At 34.0% G+C, this 20,624-nt stretch overlaps 1 protein-coding gene across 1 annotated transcript; it reads right to left on the bottom strand.

The window, feature by feature from the left end:
• Nucleotides 1-4,218: 4,218 nt before the first annotated feature.
• On the bottom strand, nt 4,219-16,102 carry mfsd14ba (major facilitator superfamily domain containing 14Ba). Its single transcript, XM_059545292.1, has 12 exons — nt 15,823-16,102; nt 13,699-13,797; nt 12,380-12,442; nt 12,167-12,294; nt 11,139-11,253; nt 10,807-11,016; nt 9,579-9,692; nt 8,985-9,056; nt 7,153-7,265; nt 6,901-6,998; nt 5,724-5,878; nt 4,219-4,642 (listed from the first exon to the last, which is right to left on the bottom strand). Exons 1-12 carry the CDS (start codon nt 15,934-15,936, stop codon nt 4,427-4,429), a joined length of 1,497 nt encoding a protein of 498 aa, XP_059401275.1. The 5' UTR covers nt 15,937-16,102; the 3' UTR covers nt 4,219-4,426.
• Between the last annotated feature and the right edge of the window lie 4,522 nt (nt 16,103-20,624).

The raw sequence follows: 20,624 nt of genomic DNA, 5'->3' as shown, positions 1-20,624 counted from the left end.
GGCACAATAATCATTTTGGGCTGAACTAACCCTTTAACCTCTCATATAGTGTAAAAGACCATCATAAACTGGTGGAACCAAAATATACTCGGACAGGATGTGATTCAGCCTTGGATGGACCATAAAGGTGCTGTGAAATGTAATTGCATGGTCAGAACTGAGAATTCCACTCACTATAGCGTGCACAAGTGAGAATGTTCTCCTCAAGTAACACATTGATATAACTCTGCTTTGGAGACATGCAGCTGATGCATAAAAATAAATGATGTAATCCATTCACTGCTCCCATGAGAGAGAGAGGGCATGTCAAAACTACAACTATAAATATTTATGAACTACACAGATGCACTGCACAGTGTCAAAATATATTGCAAACTTGCCACATTGATTAAATTGACAACAATAGCAACATAGCATGGCCTTTAGTCCCTCAAAAGTAGATGGTGTGTCACATCACACTATTTCGTGTGTTTTAGCACCACTTTAAAACTGTATCGAGCACTTAGAAATGTTTTAAGTTATGGTTCTTGGTGTAAACAGACCTTTAGAATAGAGTGTACTGTATATATAGACATACTGTACTATGTTTTGATGCATTGCCATTCACTGCCATTACATGGAGAATGAACATTTTACATATAATGATAAACAACTGAATAAATGCAAGTAAGTAAACAAGTGAATTAATTAATTTGTATGTGCATTGTTCATTTAGGTGGGAACAACACTGATGCAATCAATAGTAACGGCAGTGCTAATAATCTATCAAATTGAAAACTATACCAATAGAGTTTTACTGGTATTTTCCTAATGAAACAATGTGTTTTTTATTCTATTTTGGACAGCTGAGGAACTTTTTGTAGCATCAGTAAATTTAATTGTATAGAGGCATTTAGATACTGTGCTGAGGTTATTCTGATGAGATCAGACATCTCGGATACATCAACACTGCCATCCAGAGGAGATCTGAGGACTCGAGAGGAGAATGAGTGTTTCACATGCATTGAAACAACAAGGAAGGCTTGATGACTTTGCATCTGTTAATACATTGAGTTTTATTGATCTGGAATTTATTGCATGTTGATTGGTTGACATTTTGAAATTAACTCCCAGTGTTCTTTACAATGAATGTTCATGCATTTGGAATATTTGTAGGTCTATGCATGGTGCCGGTAATTTCCTCTGCACCACTTTTACACATCATTGAAATGTTTGTGGTTAAAAGACTGCAAATTAGTTAACTGTGTGACACTAAATGTGATTATGAGAGAAAAGCTACTATATACCGGTTTTTCTTTTTTTTTTTTTTAGATATTTCATGGTACCAGGGTGCGATTTGCCGGGGGGGGGGGGGTGCGTGGGATTTCCCCCCTTTCTGGTCAATGTATCCCTGCCTCTGCTTTATTTTTTTTATCCCCGGTGGGGATAAATTTAACCCCCCCCCTCAAAGTGATCAACGCTACTACACAAGTTTTGTGATCCGTCTTGCCATAACACGATGCACTTACGTCATAGATATGCTAATTAGCGCATGACGTCACGAATTAAATTGTTTCAAAACACCCCCCCCCCTCCCTCTGTTTTTTTTCACAAATCGCATCCTTCAAGGTACTGATTATCACATTCATACACCATGCAGCACACCTAGATGTCTGTTAAAGATCTGGAAAGCATCTTATGTGTGCAAACATCTGATAGACGTCTGTAAGATGTCAGTTTTAAATACATTCCAAATCAAAAACATCTTAAAGACATCTTACGTCTGTGACATCTGAAAGACGTCCTATAGATCTATTACATATACGCAAACTCTTTAAAAAAACCACATAATTAAAAATACAACTTGCAGATGTAAATGCAGACGTCAAATAAACGTGTTGTACATCTGCTATTAGGGACAAAAACGAGGTAATGCTAAGTCATTGTTAATGTGCTTAGAAATCCCCTAGATAGCACAGCAGTGCCATCAATTACTCAAGAGAAATACTGATTTACTATACTAAATAGTGATTACTATAAGTGCTGAAATACTAAGAAACACATCACGCCATGACTCCTAGTGTTCTTTATTAATTTGCACCTATTTAATAGATTCCCACAATACATGACAATAAATACATAAAGATCCCTGTGCATTTCATCTTCATCAGCTGCTCAATGTACTCGTTATTTACAATCAGACATGTTTTACACTTCAGGCACCCTGTGTATCCCGTTGAAAGACACACAAATACTTGACAAGTTCAGAAAGAAAAAGCGAAAGATATTCCTGTGAACGCGCGCGTTGACGATCGATAGAACTTATTTGCAGCAGCACAGTTCCAACATTTACAGGTCTGGCAACATGTAAAAGTTTTTCTGTAATACTATTCAATACAAATATAATACTTTACAATCCTAAAATAATTAATATGACCGTCGCTATTTTACATTGTTACAAGCTGTGCGCGAATATATTCAAAACCCAAAAGCGCGGGAACTACGGCTGAGCCGTTACACACTTTTGAACGTCACGTTTCAGAATTGCGTCATAAATAAACACACAAGCTTAAAGTTTCAAATGTTCTATTATAAATATGGAATAAATTATACAAACCCAAGGAAAAAGGGTCAAAGGGTGGAGAATAAATGACGGGAAACAAATATTCAGATTCTGTTTATGATCTCTGCTCGATTCACAGGTCACCGGAACCGTTCTGAATGGATATCTGCCAAATTTGTATGGAATACTGGAGGAAATGATTAGCATATGGAACAGGAAATGAACACAGGTCAGTCAAACGATGACCTCAAACTCAAATGAGATGCTCCACAAACAGTGTTCTAGACAAAAAACAGAGAGAAAGCCTCTGGGAGACAAAACGCATTGTTCATGAAATTCATACTTTGCATACACTCGTTCATGCAAAAAAACATCAGCTTGGAAAACAATAATTGTATGAGAAAATACAGAATTTATGAACAAAACAATTCAATTCTTCTTTAATTCTAATGAATCTTTAAAGAATGTAAAATCTCATATTGAAAATGGAATGTGGCTAAAAAAGAAGATGCAGATAAAAAATATAGTTAGAGCGAATCTCACTTCATTTCACAAAATCATTGAAACCTCTAAAAATGAGGTAGCTGGTAAATAGATGTAGGCTGATTTTTAAAAACACTAATTATCCTTAATGAAATATTTAAATATTGTTGAGTAAAATAGTTTAACAAATGCACATTTCCAATTTTTTGCTTAAAAGTAAAAATGAAGGTAAAACTTCACTTATATTTTAAGCAATACTGTGATTTTTAACCCATGTTTCTCAACATGAAATGGCATTCGCAATCCATTTTTGTTTTAAATTAAATGTCTTTTTTTATCACTACTGCATAGAACCTTGACACACGCACACTTCAAGAACTTCACAATCAAGCCATGTCCGAAACATCTAGCTGGTCTAAAAGAACTACATTATAATCAGTAACTACACCAAACCGCTGGTGCACTAGTGTTTCGGGTTTGGTTAACATCGCCACAAATACTGTTCATGCAACCGAATGCATCTCTGATCTATTAAAACCTTGTCAGATGCCACAGGATATGTGACTTTAAGGCTTGCGTAAGGAAACTTTGTCCAGTTGCTCAAGAATAAAAATACTGTTGGGTGAATCTCATGAAATTGGTTTAAAATCACAAGATGTTTGTTTTTTCTTAATGCAAATAAAGCCTGTTTTTAGGAGGGAGAAAATATGTTTAAAAATAATGAGGACAATGTTCGACTGAGAAACAACTATTTTCAAATCTAGAATCTGAGGGTGCATAAAAATCGAAAAAAGCCTTTAAAGTTGTCCAAATGAATTATTATCAATGCATATTACTGATCATAAATTATGCTTTGATATACTTACACTAAAAAAACATTGAACATGATCTTTACTTAATATACTAATGATTTTTGGCATAAAAGAAAAATAAATAATTTGACCCATATGTTGTAGTTTTGTATATATTGTGTATATTGCTACAAAAATACCCCAGCGACAAATAGGCTTCTTCTTCTTCTTCAGGTTGTAATGACCTAAACCATGATTTCATTAAATTCACCCAGTTTATCTTCAATCTCACGACTTGTTACTCTTCAAGCCACCACAAGCTCCGCATACAGTACAATACATTTTACTGCACTTTGCCCAAATATCTATTTAGTGTGTTGCCCTTAGTGTGTTGCCCGAGCCCTTAGTGTGTTGATTCATTTAAACACAGAATGTCAAACGCTGTAAAAACGCTTCATAAAAAAGCCTCTGAGTTTAAAACCAATAACCATTTCGGCATGATCAACAACAAAAAAACACACTAAACAAATACTGCACGCTCTCAAATGTCAGGGGTTTGCGATGTGTTGACACCCTTTGTATTCTTTCCCAATGTGATTTAGTTTTAGAGTCAGACGTTGCTGTCCTCGAGCAGCGGTTCGAAGTCCTCGTCGCTCCCGGGCAGTGGTGTGTTGGTGTGAGCGCCGGCCAGACTCGTGCTGCTCTTACTGGTTTGGCAGGGCGTCGCTGGAGGCGTTGGGTGATCAGGGATGAAAAGAGCCACTACGAACGCCACCACCACCGTACAGGCGCCCAGGAGGAACGGAGGACCGGGGATTAAGCTCTTCTACACAAAAAAATAGGCAGAAGGTGAGTGGCATTGGTGCAATCATCATCACGGATTTATGACACTGTTAAAGCTACGAGTGAGTATTCACTCCAATGTAGAAACAAAGCTGAGCTATATATAGATTATATACAGTATATATTAAATATATCAAGTGATGTGTGGCCAAGTATTATATTATGAATTAAATATAATAACATATACTGAATTTTCCACAATATGTCTCATTTTTGACAAACTATGTTTATTTGTATAGCGCATTTCCCACATGCTAGTAGATTGTTTAAACAGATGCTTATAAGAAATGTTGCTTATAATCAATGCCACTATAAATAATGTTTGTTTTTACACTTATATTTTTAATTCCTGTTCTGATTAACATACTATTTAAAGGATCTGCTTTGGAGTGAAGGAAAATAAAATACATGTTTATAGTGTTTACTGGTATTTTACATTACATATGATTGTAATAATATACGTTTATACGCAGATGAGAAATTATATTATTTTTATAATTGTAATTTATAAACATTAAAAATAAACACTGAAAATGCCATGCAGGGAGCACTTTTGAGTGATAAAAATGCAAATTAATGAATAGAATTAAAATGGTTTTATGCAAAATAATGTAGGTAAATATTTTTATTACATATAATTTTGACACCATACAGCAAAAGCTTTGTGCAAAATAGATAATATATAACAAAATCTTTTTTATTTTATATATATATATATATATATATATATATATATATTTTACAATTTTTAAATTAGTTATATTTTGCTCTTAAATTGATTTATATACATAAACATTTATATTTTTATAATTATTATTATAATTATTTATTTATTTGTTCTTAAGTCACCTTAAAAGTTCATTTTAATTAATAAGTCATTGCAACCAAATAGATAAAAAAATTGCATTAATAAAAAAAACAAAAACATTTTAAGCATTAAAAATGCCATGCATGGGGTGCCTTTGAGTGATGATGCAAATGAATCACTGAATCCATGTTTTGAACTGAAGTCACTGAAGCAATTTCAGATTCTTCCTGTATAACAGACAGATTGATGCATGTACCTCTGTGGAGGTCTGTAGTGGGATGGAATAGTCAGGCTGGATGGTGGTGATCCCACTCAACTCCACATTAAAGAGAAAGAAAACGAAGCCGTACAGTGCTGGACCCAGACCATTACAGAGCCCCCGGATCCCTGTTATCATGCCCTGAACCAGACCTGAGATAATGCAACACACACCGATTGATAAAAAGCTCATATGCACAACATAAACTCCTAATACTTTAGTACAGTGGTCGCCAACCAATAAAACATCATGTCTGAGTCTGTAAACAGCCGTAAAAAGAGGCCAGAGTCACTGAAGACGGACACAAAGAGGAGAAAATACTGTAGCAGGCAGAGCAAACTCTGAAAATATAAATATCAAATTGGGGGTAAATGTATCATTAAACACCTGCTGGTTTTGTTTAATGCAGATGCTTTATGCTGAATAATTTCATAAAGAGAAAGACAGAGCGTCCTGTTCTTCCTTAAAATCATGGAATTATACAATCTAATTTAAATAAAAATAACTACATGTGTGTAGCATTTTGTGATTGGATACAGATATTTATTCATTTAGCAGATGCTTTTATTCAAATCGACAGTGCATTTAGGCTAACATTTTATTTTATTTTTTTACCTAACTTGTGTTCCCTGGGAATCGAACCCACAACCTTTTGCGCTGCTAATGCAATGCTCTACCACTGAGTCATGCATATTTTTGTTAAAGATATTTTTGTTGAAGACTAGTTTGACTGTTATATAGGAGAAAAAAACTATAAATGTGAATAATTAAATAAATAAATAAATTGGTAACAACTTTCGGAATCGTCCGAAAATATAAAATAAATCAGAATCAGGTTTGACCATGATAAGGGCATCAGTAATTTTAATACTAAATAAATTCATGCATTTATCCAAAGCAACTTACATTCAGGCTATACATTTTTTTTTTACCTAACATGTGTTCCCTGGGAATTGAACCAACAACCTTGCGCTGCTAATGCACTGAGCCACAGGAAGGCTGTGTAAATACAAGGCCTCAGATTATTAGTACAATCTAGAATGTCTCAATCAGTTCTTCCATAGGTAGGTCTTGTCTTTCATAAAAGGCTTAGGTTAAGGATCTTGTAAGGTCAAGGAAGGTTGGTGACCACTGCGTTAGAAGAAACCAACATGAAATGCATGTAAGAGTTTACCCTGTTTATCTGGATCCGCGCTGCGTGACACTAAAGCGCTCACTGCAGGGAAGGTTATGCTGGACATGGCTGCCACCGCGCCGGCCGCCCACATCATCCTAAACCACAACAAAAATAACATCAGCATAAACGCCAGTTGCTTCTGGACATAACCAGCATCAAACCGAAGAGACCAGCTCTTCTTAAACCATATGGTTGGTATGTTTTATTCACATAAGCAGGTAATTTCTCCTGATCTAGATGTTAACTCACCACGGCTCAGACCCCAAACCGTACCAGGCCAGCTGGAGAATCTGGAAACCCAGACCCAGAAGAACCGTGTTCTTGTTCCCGATGGTCCTCATCGATAAAGTCAGAAAAAGCGTCTGGCGGGAACAGGACAGAATTAATCTTTACATTGGCCTGCCTCATATTTGCTGAACGAATACTTGTTTCGGACTAACTTTGGGTGCTGATTCCAAAAAAAAGTGCGTTTTGCTTGAGATCGTCACAATTTCTCACAAAACATGATGCATTTTGTAGCATTTTTGCGTCTAATTGCAAATGCAGAAAATCTTAAATTTGTACTCATTGCTTTAAATGTTGCATGCACTGCAAAAAAAAATATCACATCTTCCTCAGTGTTGAAAAAGAAAACTAAGAACAAATATCTGTCAATGGGGTATGAAAACTAATTTTTCCTTTGAATTAAGTTGATTTTTGTTCATGTTTTAATCATAACAATCACTTTAAAACAAGACAAACACTTTTTTTGCGGTGATCAGAATGCATAAAAAAGTATATTTCCATCATAGATGAGCTTTTTTTTTTTTGTAAAATGAATCAAAAAGTCTTTAGGAGGTTGTATTTTCAAACTCTGAAGTGTTGCTAATGCAGCTCATTGTGCTTCCTAGACATTTGCATTTAAAGATCATATTGACAAATTATGATCCCTGTAATTTATTCATTAAAAATCTGTCTTAAAAAGGTCTAAAATGTATCTTCCTAAAGCTTGCAGAAACTCTGCTGTGCAACTCTCAGCCCATTTTCACATGTATGATGTTAATTCATGCCTATTCCTGGTTATTCCACTCTTTTGCAAATTGCAAGTTAAATTATACATTTTAAATACTTGTTTTTATCATTAAAACCAAAGCGTTTAACATTCAACAGCTTTTGTTGTTTTGAAAGTGCATTAAACCTGATACATAAATGTGATCCTGGAGCACAAAAGCAGTCTGAAGTCTCTGGGGTATATTTGTAGCATTAGCCAAAAATACACTGTATGGGTCAAAATTATAAATTCTCATTTTATGCCAAAAATCATTAGGATATTAAGTAAAGATGATGTTCCATGAAGATATTTTGTAAATGCCCTACTGTAAATATATCACAGCTTAATTTTTGATTAGTCATATGCATTGCTAAGAACATCATTTGAACAACTTTAAATATGATTTTCTGAATATTTAGATTTTTTTGCTCCCTCAGATTCCAGATTTTCAAATAGTTGTATCTCAGACAAATATTATCAATGGAAAGCTTATTAATTCAGCTTTCAGATGATGTATAAATCTCAATTTCAAAACATTTACTCTTAAGACTGGTTTTGTGGTATATCACATATATAATTTGATTTTGTGAAAAAAATAAGATTTATTATTTTATATTTTAATTTATTATGTGATATTTATTTTTTATAATCATATATATATATTATTGAACACCGCATCATCACTTAGGTAAAATTAGCATTTTTTTGCAAATCAGCAGACATTCTTTTCTACAAGCAGGGCTGTGTAATTGTTATTATACTGAAACATCATTTTGCATCACGTTGCATCGTGTCGTATTGCATCAGAGCAAAGCTGCTAGAATTCACCTTGCTTATTCCAGGGATGAAAATAAAACCCCTCCACTTAAACAAACTAGCTAACACCATGCTATCGGCTCATTACAGCCCTGCCTCTATTTCATTACATTTACCGTTGAACCTTTAAAGGAATTCAATTTAATTAGAAAGCGTCTGCGAGAGCCACTTTCCTGAGACGGCTCAACGACACGAGTAATAAGGCAGAGCGAAGAATATTGCCTCAATTAAATACCTGCGCCAGGATGGAGAGGATTCCCACCACACCGATGAACACCGCGATCGTTTTGGGCGAGAAGTTAATGACCTGAAAGACACAGAGAAAGAGTCGCGTCATTATCCATCTGCACCAGCACGCACACGGATCCAATGAGCTCTGTTATGTCCAGTAATGAACTCAACTCAGCACTCAGACAGGATGCCACTAACAATCCAGAGAACCTGAGTGTGACTCAGAATTCCGTAGAATGCAACAATGTTTCAAACTGCAGCTTGCTACATTCTCCTCACAGGACCTTGTTACATTGCATGTTTAATCAAGCATGGGAAATCTAGCTATTAAAATAAATCATTACAAAACTATTATTATGGAGAGAAAAATGGAAAACAAATAATACTTTTATTCATTTCAAATAAATGCTGTTCTTTTGAAGTATAGAAGCTGTATGCTAGTGTCTTTGTTTAGTTAGCGTAATTAAAAGCATATTGCTGCTAAAACTCTTTCAGTCTATCTGAGCTAAAGAATCATGGGACTTTTGAGAACACGAGGGAACATTAAATCTAGAATCTTTAACTTTCTTAATTAAAAACCAAGAAATGAACAGCTTACCTGTCGCAGGTAGAGGAAAAAGCTGGAGTACTGACCGGCCTCGGGCAGATAGGACAGAAACACTGTGATACAGATGAGCAGAACGGTCGTGTCCTGCCCAACTTTACGCAGAGACTGTGAAGAGACATCCATAAAACCTTCAGTAAACCATGAAAGGAGTTTTGGATATTATACAGTTTACGTCATATATTATCATCAGTACTAGTCTGATTAGGCCAATATTGTAAGCAATATTGTATAGAGTTAGATTTATAAATACAGAACACAGATGGAGAACATTAATACATACATATAGTTATGAACAAACCAGTTATATTTAAATAACATTTACACTGCCATTCAAAATATTTTAAATGTTCTTTAAAGAAGTCTCTTCTACTCACCAAGCCTGGAGTTATTTGATCCAAAATAAGCAGTAATATTGTGAAATATTTTTATTATTTAAAATAAATAACTGCTTTCTATTCCAATATACTTTAAACTGTAATTTATTCCTGTGATCAAAGTTGAATTCTCAGCATCACTACTCCAGTCTGATCCTTCAGAAATCATCCTAATATGATGATTTGCTGCTCATTTATTATTATTATCAATATTTAAAACAGTTGAGTTCATTTTTTAAGAATTCTTTGATGAATAGAAAGATCCAAAGATCAGTATTTATGTGAAATAATAAGCTTTTGTAACATTATATGCTATACCATTCAAAAACATTTTCTTTTTTGGGGAAATAATTTATAGAAATTACTCATTTTATTTAGCAAGGAAGCTTTAAAATGATCAAAAGTGATGATACAGACATTTAGAATGTTGCAAAAGATTTCTATTTCAAATAAATGAAATTCTTCTGAAAATTCTATTCATCAAAGACACCTGAAAGAAATTCCACTCAGCTGTTTTCAACATGATAATAACAAGAAATGTTTCTTGAGCAGCAAATCATCATATCAGAATGATTTCTGAAGATCATGTGACACTGAAGACCGGAGGAATGATGAAATAAAATTACATTTTAAAATATATTCAAATAGAAAATGTAAATAGTACAAATATTTCACAGTATTACTGCGTTGGCTGTATTTCTGATCAAATAAACGCAGGCTTGGTGAACAGAAGAGCTTCTTTCAAAAACATAAAAAATCTCACTGATCAAAAACCTTTGACTAGTAGTGTAAATATCGTAATAATAATAAAAAATATACTGGAAAGTCCTTCTTTAGCTCCTTACGGTGAAGGGGTCGGCCTGCTCCCAGGAGATGGGCGCTCCCCATGTGTTCAGCCTCATCAGCGACTCTGGGACGGCCAGAAGGATGAAGCAGATGTCGGCCAGAGCGATGACCGTCGCCAGCAACACCACCAAATTATCTCCGTAGCTGGCCGACAGGTACGCACCGATGGCCGGACTGGTGACCAGACTCGCTGCGAATGTCGCCGAAACCTGGAGGTGGACAGAAATATAACTCATTTCTCCAGCTGAATCCAGGTCATGCAGGAGAACCTCCACTGAGACTCTGAGATCTGTCCAAGATGCTGTTCATGTTTAATAAACGAGCCACTTACGAGTCCGTACGCCGTACTCCTCTCACGCACATCCGTGACGTCAGCGATGTACGCAAAGACGACGGAGAAAGTGACGGAGAAAGCGCCAGACACTGATATCATGGCGAAGTACCACCTGAACACAAGTGAAACGTGAGATAAACTGAATTTAAACATATTTAAGAAAAGAGAACACATTTTTCAGTTGATTTGTGATTGTTGGATAAAACATTTCAACCCCATCACGACGGGTCGGACAATCAAAGTTGAGTATAACTAAAGAAATCATTATATTATTTATTAAATAACACTCATACATACACACGTATTTCATTAATATAATTGAATTCTCAAATATTGTTTTAAATATTACATCAACATAATTCTTAACACTATATAATGTTATATGAAATATTATATTAAACATAATGAAAATTATTAATATTGTTCATTCACTTAATATATATGTAATTTTAAGTATAAAACTATCAATTTGTTATGTATATGTATGCGTGAAACATTATATTACTTGTATAATCATAATTCTAACATTATATATCCATATCTTTCTATATATATATATATATGTATATATGTGAATATATAAAATTATATATAAATAAATATTTATTGCAAATATCATACTAAATATTATACAATCATAATTATTAACTGCATTGTTAATAATTGTTATATAAAATATTATTTTAAATATTAACTATAAATAAATTATATATTTACGAATATATATATAAAGTATTTAAGTATTAAGTAATAAATTGTTACAAATAGTATATTAACTATCATAATAATAATTTGCAATCTACATTCTAATATGTTTGTATAAAAAATGGTATACAAAGAAAAAAGGACAAATATTAAAATAATATATAATCATAATTATTAAGGAAATAATTTTTTATATTTTTTTTTAAATAATGAAATATATATAATTAACATTACATAAATGTTATCTCTATCTCTCTGTCTCTCTCTCTCTCTCTAGACACATATAAAAGAAAAAAAAATTCATGTCAGTGTGGTCTCACCATGGACTGAGTCTCATGAGTGGGATGGGCGCACACGTGAAGAACACAGTAACCAATAGAAACGATCGTCTGCCCCACACGTCTGACAGAGCGCCAATTAACGGCGCACTCATAAACGACAGCAGACCCTGACGAACCAAAGCAGAAACATCAACGAGACAATAAAACCAAGACAGATGAACCAACCAGTCCAATACATCCAAGAGCACGCACCTTCACTCCCTGAATCAGGCCGTTTATTAAGAACGTGTGTCTGGGGAACGTTTCATGCAAAACCTACAAATGAAAAATGCACATTTGAATAGACAGAACAAATACAATACAATTTAGATTTCATAATGAAGTTATTTCATGTGTATTTTTCCCTGGTTTAATGTGCCTTCCCAAACAACCAGAGACTGGAGATGGCATTGACCTGTGTTATTGTAATATTAGTCATGAACTACAATATCATATATTTATTATTATTTTGAATTTGCTTATATTTTTATATTTTCAATTTAACATTTAACATTTTGTTGTGCTTTTGTTGTTTTAATCAGTTTTTTTATATTTTTTTATATATTTCCATTTAGTTTTATTTATATTTTAGATCTTATTTTTATTTATCATTTCTTTTGATTTTAATTTTTTATTTTTATTTCAGTTATTTCAATTTAATTTAACTGTCAAAGCAACATTTATTTATTTGTCTATTTCAAGATAAAAAAAATCAAATGTAAAAATGTTTTCTAATTGTTTAAGTGCGTTTTAGTTTTTTGTTTTTTTTTCATCTAATATTTACATTTTATTTTATTTTTTTACTTTATTTCAGCTTTTTTTCAATGGAAGAATTTTTTTTTCTTTTTTCATTTTTTTAATTTTTTTATTATAACTGATACATTTGATCATATTTATTCTTTTTTAATATTTCTATTTAGCATTAATTTACTTTTCATTTGAGTTAAATTTTAGTATTTCAACAAACATTTTGTTTCAGTTTGCTGCAAAGGTAAATGTTCTGATTTTCATTTTAGAAGTTTTTCATCTAATATTTATATTATGAATTCAAGCTTCAATTTCTGAAAATGATTTGTAATAGTTTGTTAATAGCACAGATAACCAATAGTGATGTGCTTTTGTCATTTTATTATTCTTTTTTATATATATTTCTCTTCAGCTTTCATTTATTTTAATATTTTAGTTTTAGTTTTTAGTAACTTTTGTTTTTTGTTATTAAATAATCAAACCCAGCCCAGGTGACAAAAAGTAACACAAATGTAACAGAATGCCTTACTTTGCATAAAAAGTAACTAAGTGATGAAATTAGTTACTTTTTCATGGAGTAAAGCAATATTGTAAAGCATTACTTTTAAAAGTAACTTTCCCCAACACTGGAGACCACACTTCTTTAACAAAAAAAAAATCATTTAATTTTATTATTTATTTAATTATAATTTAATTAATGAAAAACAAAAAATAGCACCTATAATAGAATCTTTTATTCTGATAAACGTGAACTATAAACATGAATGAGCATTAAAGAAACTCACAGTGAGCATCGGTGTGGTCAGGAGACCCCAGGCGAAAAACTCCAGGAAGATGACCACGACAGCATGATAGACGCTCGGCTTCCCGATGCCCTGCTGGACCTGGAGCATCACACACATCCACAGCTCTTTATTAATAATGCTAATTATAATCGTGAAGGTGGCACATTTCCAGACTTCTCAGCTTTCAATGGGACTCGTCTCATTACTATTCCTGCGGGACGTTTGGACAAACAAAGACCGAAGAAATTCAAGGCTCTGTGAGCACTTCTTGTGTAATGTGATATAAGAGTTTCATATATATATATAATATATCAATAATACAGTATAAACAAAGCACAAAGTGTTATGTGAGTTGCATGTATGAATTTATAAAGTGCTGGTATATATATTTAATTCTTTAATTATTCTGCAGTGAGGTATTTTTCATGACCATATGTTTAAAAAATTGTGAAAAAGTATGGTTTTTCCAAGTCAAATTCGATTTATTATTAAAAACATAGACAACATGCATTTATAATAAAAATCTAAAATACATATATATAACTATTTAACTTTAAATACACATGCATCATGCATTTATAGTAAAAATATTAAATATTATGTTAATATAATATATATATATATAACTTAATATTTTATATTTTACTATAAATGCATGATGCATATGTGTATTTAAAGTTAAATATTTTATGTATATTTCAATCTACATTTTTATATATAACGGACACCCACATATACAGTACAGACCAAAAGTTTGGAAACATTACTATTTTTAATGTTTTTGAAAGAAGTTTCTTCTGCTCATCAAGCCTGCATTTATTTGATCAAAAATACAGAAAAAAATGTAATATTGTGATATATTATTACAATTTAAAATAATTGTTTTTAAATGTATTATACTTTAAATGATCATTTATTTCTGTGATGCAAAGCTGAATTTTTAGGATCATTATCACATGATCCTTTAGAAATCATTCTAATATGATGATTCATTATCAAAGTTGGAAACAGTTCTGCTGCTTAATATTTTTTCAGAACATGTGATACTTTTTTAGGATACTCTGATGAATAAAAAGTAAAAAAATAAAAATAAAAAAAGCTATGTTTTTAAAATATAAATATTTTGTAATAACAATATACATTACTGGTCAGTAATTTGGGGTCAGTAATTTTTTTTTTCTTTCTTTTTTTTTAATAAAATCAATACTTTTATTCAGCAAGGATGTGTTAAATTGATAAAAAGTGATAGTAAAGAAAATATATTATTAGAATATATATTATTAGAATTTTTTTTTTATTTAGAATAAATGCAGTTCTTTTTAACCTTTTATTGATCAAATATAAGAGACAGCAGAACTGTTTCCAACACTCATAATAAATCAGAATATTAGAATGATTTCTAAAGGATCATGTGATAGACTGGATGTTACATGTGACACTGAAGGCTGGAGGAATGATGCTGAAAATTCAGCTTTGCATCACAGGAATACATTATTTTTTTAAGTATATTCAAATAGAAAACTATTATTTTAAGTTGTAATAATATTTCACAATATTCCTGTTTTTTGTATTTTTGATCAAATAAATGCAGGCTTGATGAGCAGAAGAAACTTCTTTCAAAAACATTAAAAATAGTAACGTTTCCAAACTTTTGGTCTGTACTGTATATAATACATATATTTATATACATATATAAAACGGTTTTTATACACAAAATTGTAGAAAATTATAAACAATTAAAAATTAAAAAAAATATTTTATATAAAATACCTACACAATGTATAGCTAAATAAAACATCGAATTAGTAAATTAATATCTGTCTTATTAATAAATATACTAAATGCCTTATTGGAAGAATTCACTTTTTGTCTTCAGATCAACAGGATGCGCAAATGACATCACACTAAGTAATTAATTAATTAATGAGGATTTCGTCGTCCCCGTATACTAGGCTAAAACAGACCTCGCGCGTGCGTCTGCGTCAGATAGGTGTCGTGCGCGCGCGTTTGCGTTAGTTACGTAACAACCGACAGCGGCGCTTCAATCGGCCCAATGTAACAAAGAGTGTGTCTCAATGCCAAATTGATTTTGATATGTTTGCGTTATGTATTTTTTATTCTTACCGGAGTGTCATGCTTCATTATGATCCTCTTGACCAGTACAACTTGGCTGGTGTGTTTCGACTCTTTCTCCCCTTGGGCCATCATCATCTTCATCATCATTTCATCACATCTCATGTGGGCGACGTAAAATCCGTCCTGCTGCGTGCATATCTGCGCTTCCAGCTTTACCGACGAGTTCAGCCGTGCGTGCAACCGGCCGAAAACGAGCTCCGATCGGTTGTTTAAGTCACATCCAGTAATAAACAGACCGTACCGATGAAATGGTGCCGTTCTTGTCAAATCCCCGTTACGTGGTCGCAGCGGAGCAGCTGTTCCTGAAGCAGCCTCGCGTGACGCAGCGGATTGACGCGCGGCGGAGGATGCTGGTCTCGACTGATCTGGAGTCAGGATGATGGTTCGGTTTCTCACTGGGCGAGCGACAGAGACGCGTCACGCTCTTCACCTTATCAGAGGATGTTACTAAGGCGCAAACCAATAATAGATCACTGAGGAGGATGACGCTTCACTATTATTACAGCGCACTATAAATAACTCTAATTAATCAATCATGTGATTTCACATGTAGCCTACAGTACTGAAATAATTGCGATTTTTAAATGTTTTTGCAAGAAATTTAACCAAAGCTGCATTTATGCAGTATAGACAATAATTTTGTGAAATAATATTACAGTGTGTTCTATATTTGAATAGATTTTTAAATGTAATTTATATTTGTATCCTCCTGAGACCCGAGAGTTTGCCTGGTGTGCATTTTATAATTGTTCTTGCTATTTGGGATATGTAGGACCTAATAAGTATAATACCTAAAATTTGTTTTTGTACAGGAAGTAGTTTTTGCAGAAAAATATGTCCTCATACGAGTACAGTGGGTCTATCTATACTGTATGACACACATAGACTCCATTGGTACAAAAAGTTAATTTGACACATTTTCACAGTTTATTTGAAAATGTAAACATCAGAGTGTAAAGCCTACATAAAATGTAAAGAGCCTGAAACATGGCTAATAAAACAACTAAAGTGCAAACTGTAACAGTAACAAACTGAATTCAACAGAGCAGCCTTTGAACTGTGGCTTTTTTTCTAACTAGCTGCCTCTATCTTTCCAGCCTGTCTTGAATAGCCCCTATTGGCTGGTGTGAAATGCTGCAAAGCAGTTTCGTTCACTTTGCAAGCACAGATGCACATTGCATGTCATGCATTGCACACGGGATTTCCCAGTGCAGCCTTGTGCTCTGCATTCATGCATTTCATTCATAAGTTATGCTATGTCCTCGGTAGAGGACATCGAGACTCAATTTCTTAAAAAAAAAATGAAAAGACATGAATGAAGATGCATATGCAAAATCAATTGATTTTTTAAAATCACCGATACATTTTTAGTTTTCAAGATTTATTTTTTTTACCAAACTTTGTATAAAGATGATTCTCAATTATGTTATAACAGAATGATTCAATATACCATTTTTCTTTCTGCAAAATGTGTGTAAAATTACCATTAATGGGTTTTCTCATTATATACAATGTATCTATAAACTAAATCTAGTTTGCATATTAATGTGTTTTTGGGGCAACATGTAATGAAAAAAGAAGTGTAATAATGGGAGTAATAATTGACAAGATTTTAATAATAATATATAATATGTCTCCAAAAATGCGTAATAAACATGCTTTTAGTCCCAGTGTCCTCATGTGAGGACATGTATGAAATCAATGTCCTGTTTAGTAACAGAAAGTCATATTTTGATTTGAAACCCCATAACATTTTCCTGAGATGTTGATTTATGACACATAATTTAAAAATTCGACAGATTTAAATGATAACTACAAAATATTATCATATTTCCATAAGAGTGTCACTAAATTAATTTCAGACATTTTGATGACCAAGGAGAGGGAGTGGTCATGTGAAACATCCAATCATTTGGTATCTCTGAAAAGCCCTGAATGTGGTCTGTACAGGACATTCAGACTTAAAACTGTGGCATGAACAGTCTCAGAGAAATAAACAAAAATATAATGTCCTCATATGAGGCCGCTGGGTCTCAAGAGGGTATTGGCAAAGATGAATTTGCTGAAAGTTCCTGAAATTTAAAGGAAATTTCCTGCGGCTCAGTGGTAGAGCATTGCTTTTGAAACACAAAAGGTTGTGGGTTCGATTCCCAGGGAAAACGCATGTTAGGTAAAAAATGTTAGCCTGAATGCACTGTAACTCAAGCTCTGCTAAATGCATAAATGTTATTAAATATTAAAAGATGTGTTACAGTTCTGTGCATTATTGTTTTCTTAAAGGTATAGTTCACCCAAAATGAAAATTACCCCATGTTTAATACACCCTCTCAAGCCATTCTAGATGTATTTGACTTTTTGATTTCAGACTAATACGATCAGAGTTATATTAAAAATGTCTTGGCTCTTCTGAGCTTTATAATGGCAGTGAATGGGTTTTGGGATTTTTAAGTTCAATAAAGTGCATCCGTCCATCGTAAAAAGTGCTCCATACGGCTCCTTGTCATAACGTTCACCTTGGAGATTGAAAATGTTCCTTTTTTGAGACCCCAGGAGCCCAATTCAGACCCAGAACAATAAAACCCACAGAAGAGGTGGGAGTTCAAAGGAGGAATCTTTATATTACCAAACTGCAGGGAGAGGAAGAGTAGATATAAGTCATGATCTGCAAGATTAACCACAATCTGATGTGATCCAAACACCTCAGAGAAAACCAGTGTTCTGTCATTGCATTATTCGGTGTAATCAAATGCATTTATGAATGCATGTGAATGATCACAAAATTCAAGATATGGGGGTTAGAAAATGTATATATTTATATCATTTTATGTAGTTAATCAATATCACACGAAGAGTGCCATTTCAGTTTTTCTCCAAAAATCAGCATGATTAAAATGTGATATTAAGTTACTCCAAACAATAATTTAATTACAAATAGAAAATGTTGCAGAATAATGTAATATATGAATGAATAATAGCCTATGGTTCTATATAGAACCCCAATGAACCCTTTTTTTTAAGATTGTGTTGTCATAACGTTCACCTTGGAGATTGAAAATGTTTCTTTTTTGAGACCCCAGAAGCCCAAATTCAGACCCAGAACAATAAAACCCACAGAAGAGGTGGGAGTTCAAAAGAGGAATCTTTATATTACCAAACTGCAGGGAGAGGAAGAGTAGATATAAGTCATGATCTGCAAGATTAACCACAATCTGATGTGTGCTTTAGAAGCACAGCAGCTGTGGTCAAAGAGTTCTCGTGTGTTCTGATTGGTGGATGATGATGATGAGTGGATAAAGACTAGAGCAATCAAATAGTGAGAGAGTGATCTGCTCACCTGCTTATGTTCGTGGATGTTTCAACGTGGAAAGCAGTTCGGAATGGAAATATTGATATTTTATTTGTTAACAAAATACTTTTCGTACCTTAATTTCAGTAAATGTTATGAAATTAGAGAACTAAGCCAATAGTAGCGCTGGCTACTCACGAATCATTTGAGTCAGTTTGGGAGTTCGGAGCGGGATCGCGAATCATTTGAATCAGTTCGAGAGTTCGGAGCGGGATCGCAAATCATTTGAGTCAGTTTGGGAGTTCGGAGCGGGATCGCGAATCATTTGAGTCTGTTCGGGAATTCGGAGCGGGTTCGCGAATCATTTGAGTCAGTTTGGGAGCTCTGAGCGGGATCGCGAATCATTTGAGTCAGTTCGGAAGTTCGGAGCGGGTTCGCGAATCATTTGAGTCAGTTTGGGAATCGCGAATCATTTGAGTCAGTTTGGGAGTTCAGAGCGTGTTCGCGAATCATTTGAGTCAGTTTGGGAGTTCGCAGCGGGATCGCGAATCATTTGAATCAGTTCGAGAGTTCGGAGCGGGATCGCGAATCATTTGAGTCAGTTTGGGAGTTCGGAGCGGGATCGCGAATCATTTGAGTCTGTTCGGGAGTTCGGAGCGGGATCGCGAATCATTTGAGTCAGTTTGGGGATCGCGAATCATTTGAGTCAGTTCGGGAGTTCGGAGCGGGTTCGCGAATCATTTGAGTCAGTTTGGGAGCTCTGAGTGGGATCGCGAATCATTTGAGTCAGTTCGGAAGTTCGGAGCGGGTTCGCGGATCATTTGAATCAGATCGGGAGTTCCTAGCGGGTTCGCAAATCATTTGAGTCAGTTCGGGAGTTCAAAGCGGGTTCGAGAATCATTTGAGTCAGTTTGGGAATCGCGAATCATTTGAGTCAGTTTGGGAGTTTGGAGCGGATTCGCGGATCATTTGAATCAGATCGGGAGTTCCTAGCGGGTTCGCAAATCATTTGAGTCAGTTCGGGAGTTCAAAGCGGGTTCGCGAATCATTTGAGTCAGTTTGGGAGTTCGGAGCGTGAATCATTTGAGTGAGTTCGGGAGTTCGGAGCGGGTTCGCGAATCATTTGAGTCAGTTTGGGGATCGCGAATCATTTAAATCAGTTCGGGAGTTCAAAGCGGGTTCGCGAATCATTTGAGTCAGTTTGGGAGTTCGGAGCGTGAATCATTTGAGTCAGTTTGGAAGTTTGGAACATTGGCGAATCATTTGAGTCAGTTTGGGGTTCGCGAATCATAGCTGTATATGGATAGGCATTTTTAACTAATTTAGTAGCTAGTTCTAATTATGTTTTCCAAGCGTGTTTAGGTGTGATATGTGAACTCGTATTTTCTGTTTTAATGTTGTGCCTTTTAACAGTATCAAGTATATTCAAAAACTAAACAAATCGTGCCTAAAAAGTGCACGCATCTAGGCTAATGTAAAGTTAAATGATGAAGTCGTACTAGTG

This window comes from Carassius carassius, chromosome 49 (genome assembly GCF_963082965.1).
Source record: "Carassius carassius chromosome 49, fCarCar2.1, whole genome shotgun sequence".
NCBI lineage: Eukaryota > Metazoa > Chordata > Actinopteri > Cypriniformes > Cyprinidae > Carassius > Carassius carassius.
This window is presented reverse-complemented; position numbering and strand designations above follow the sequence as displayed.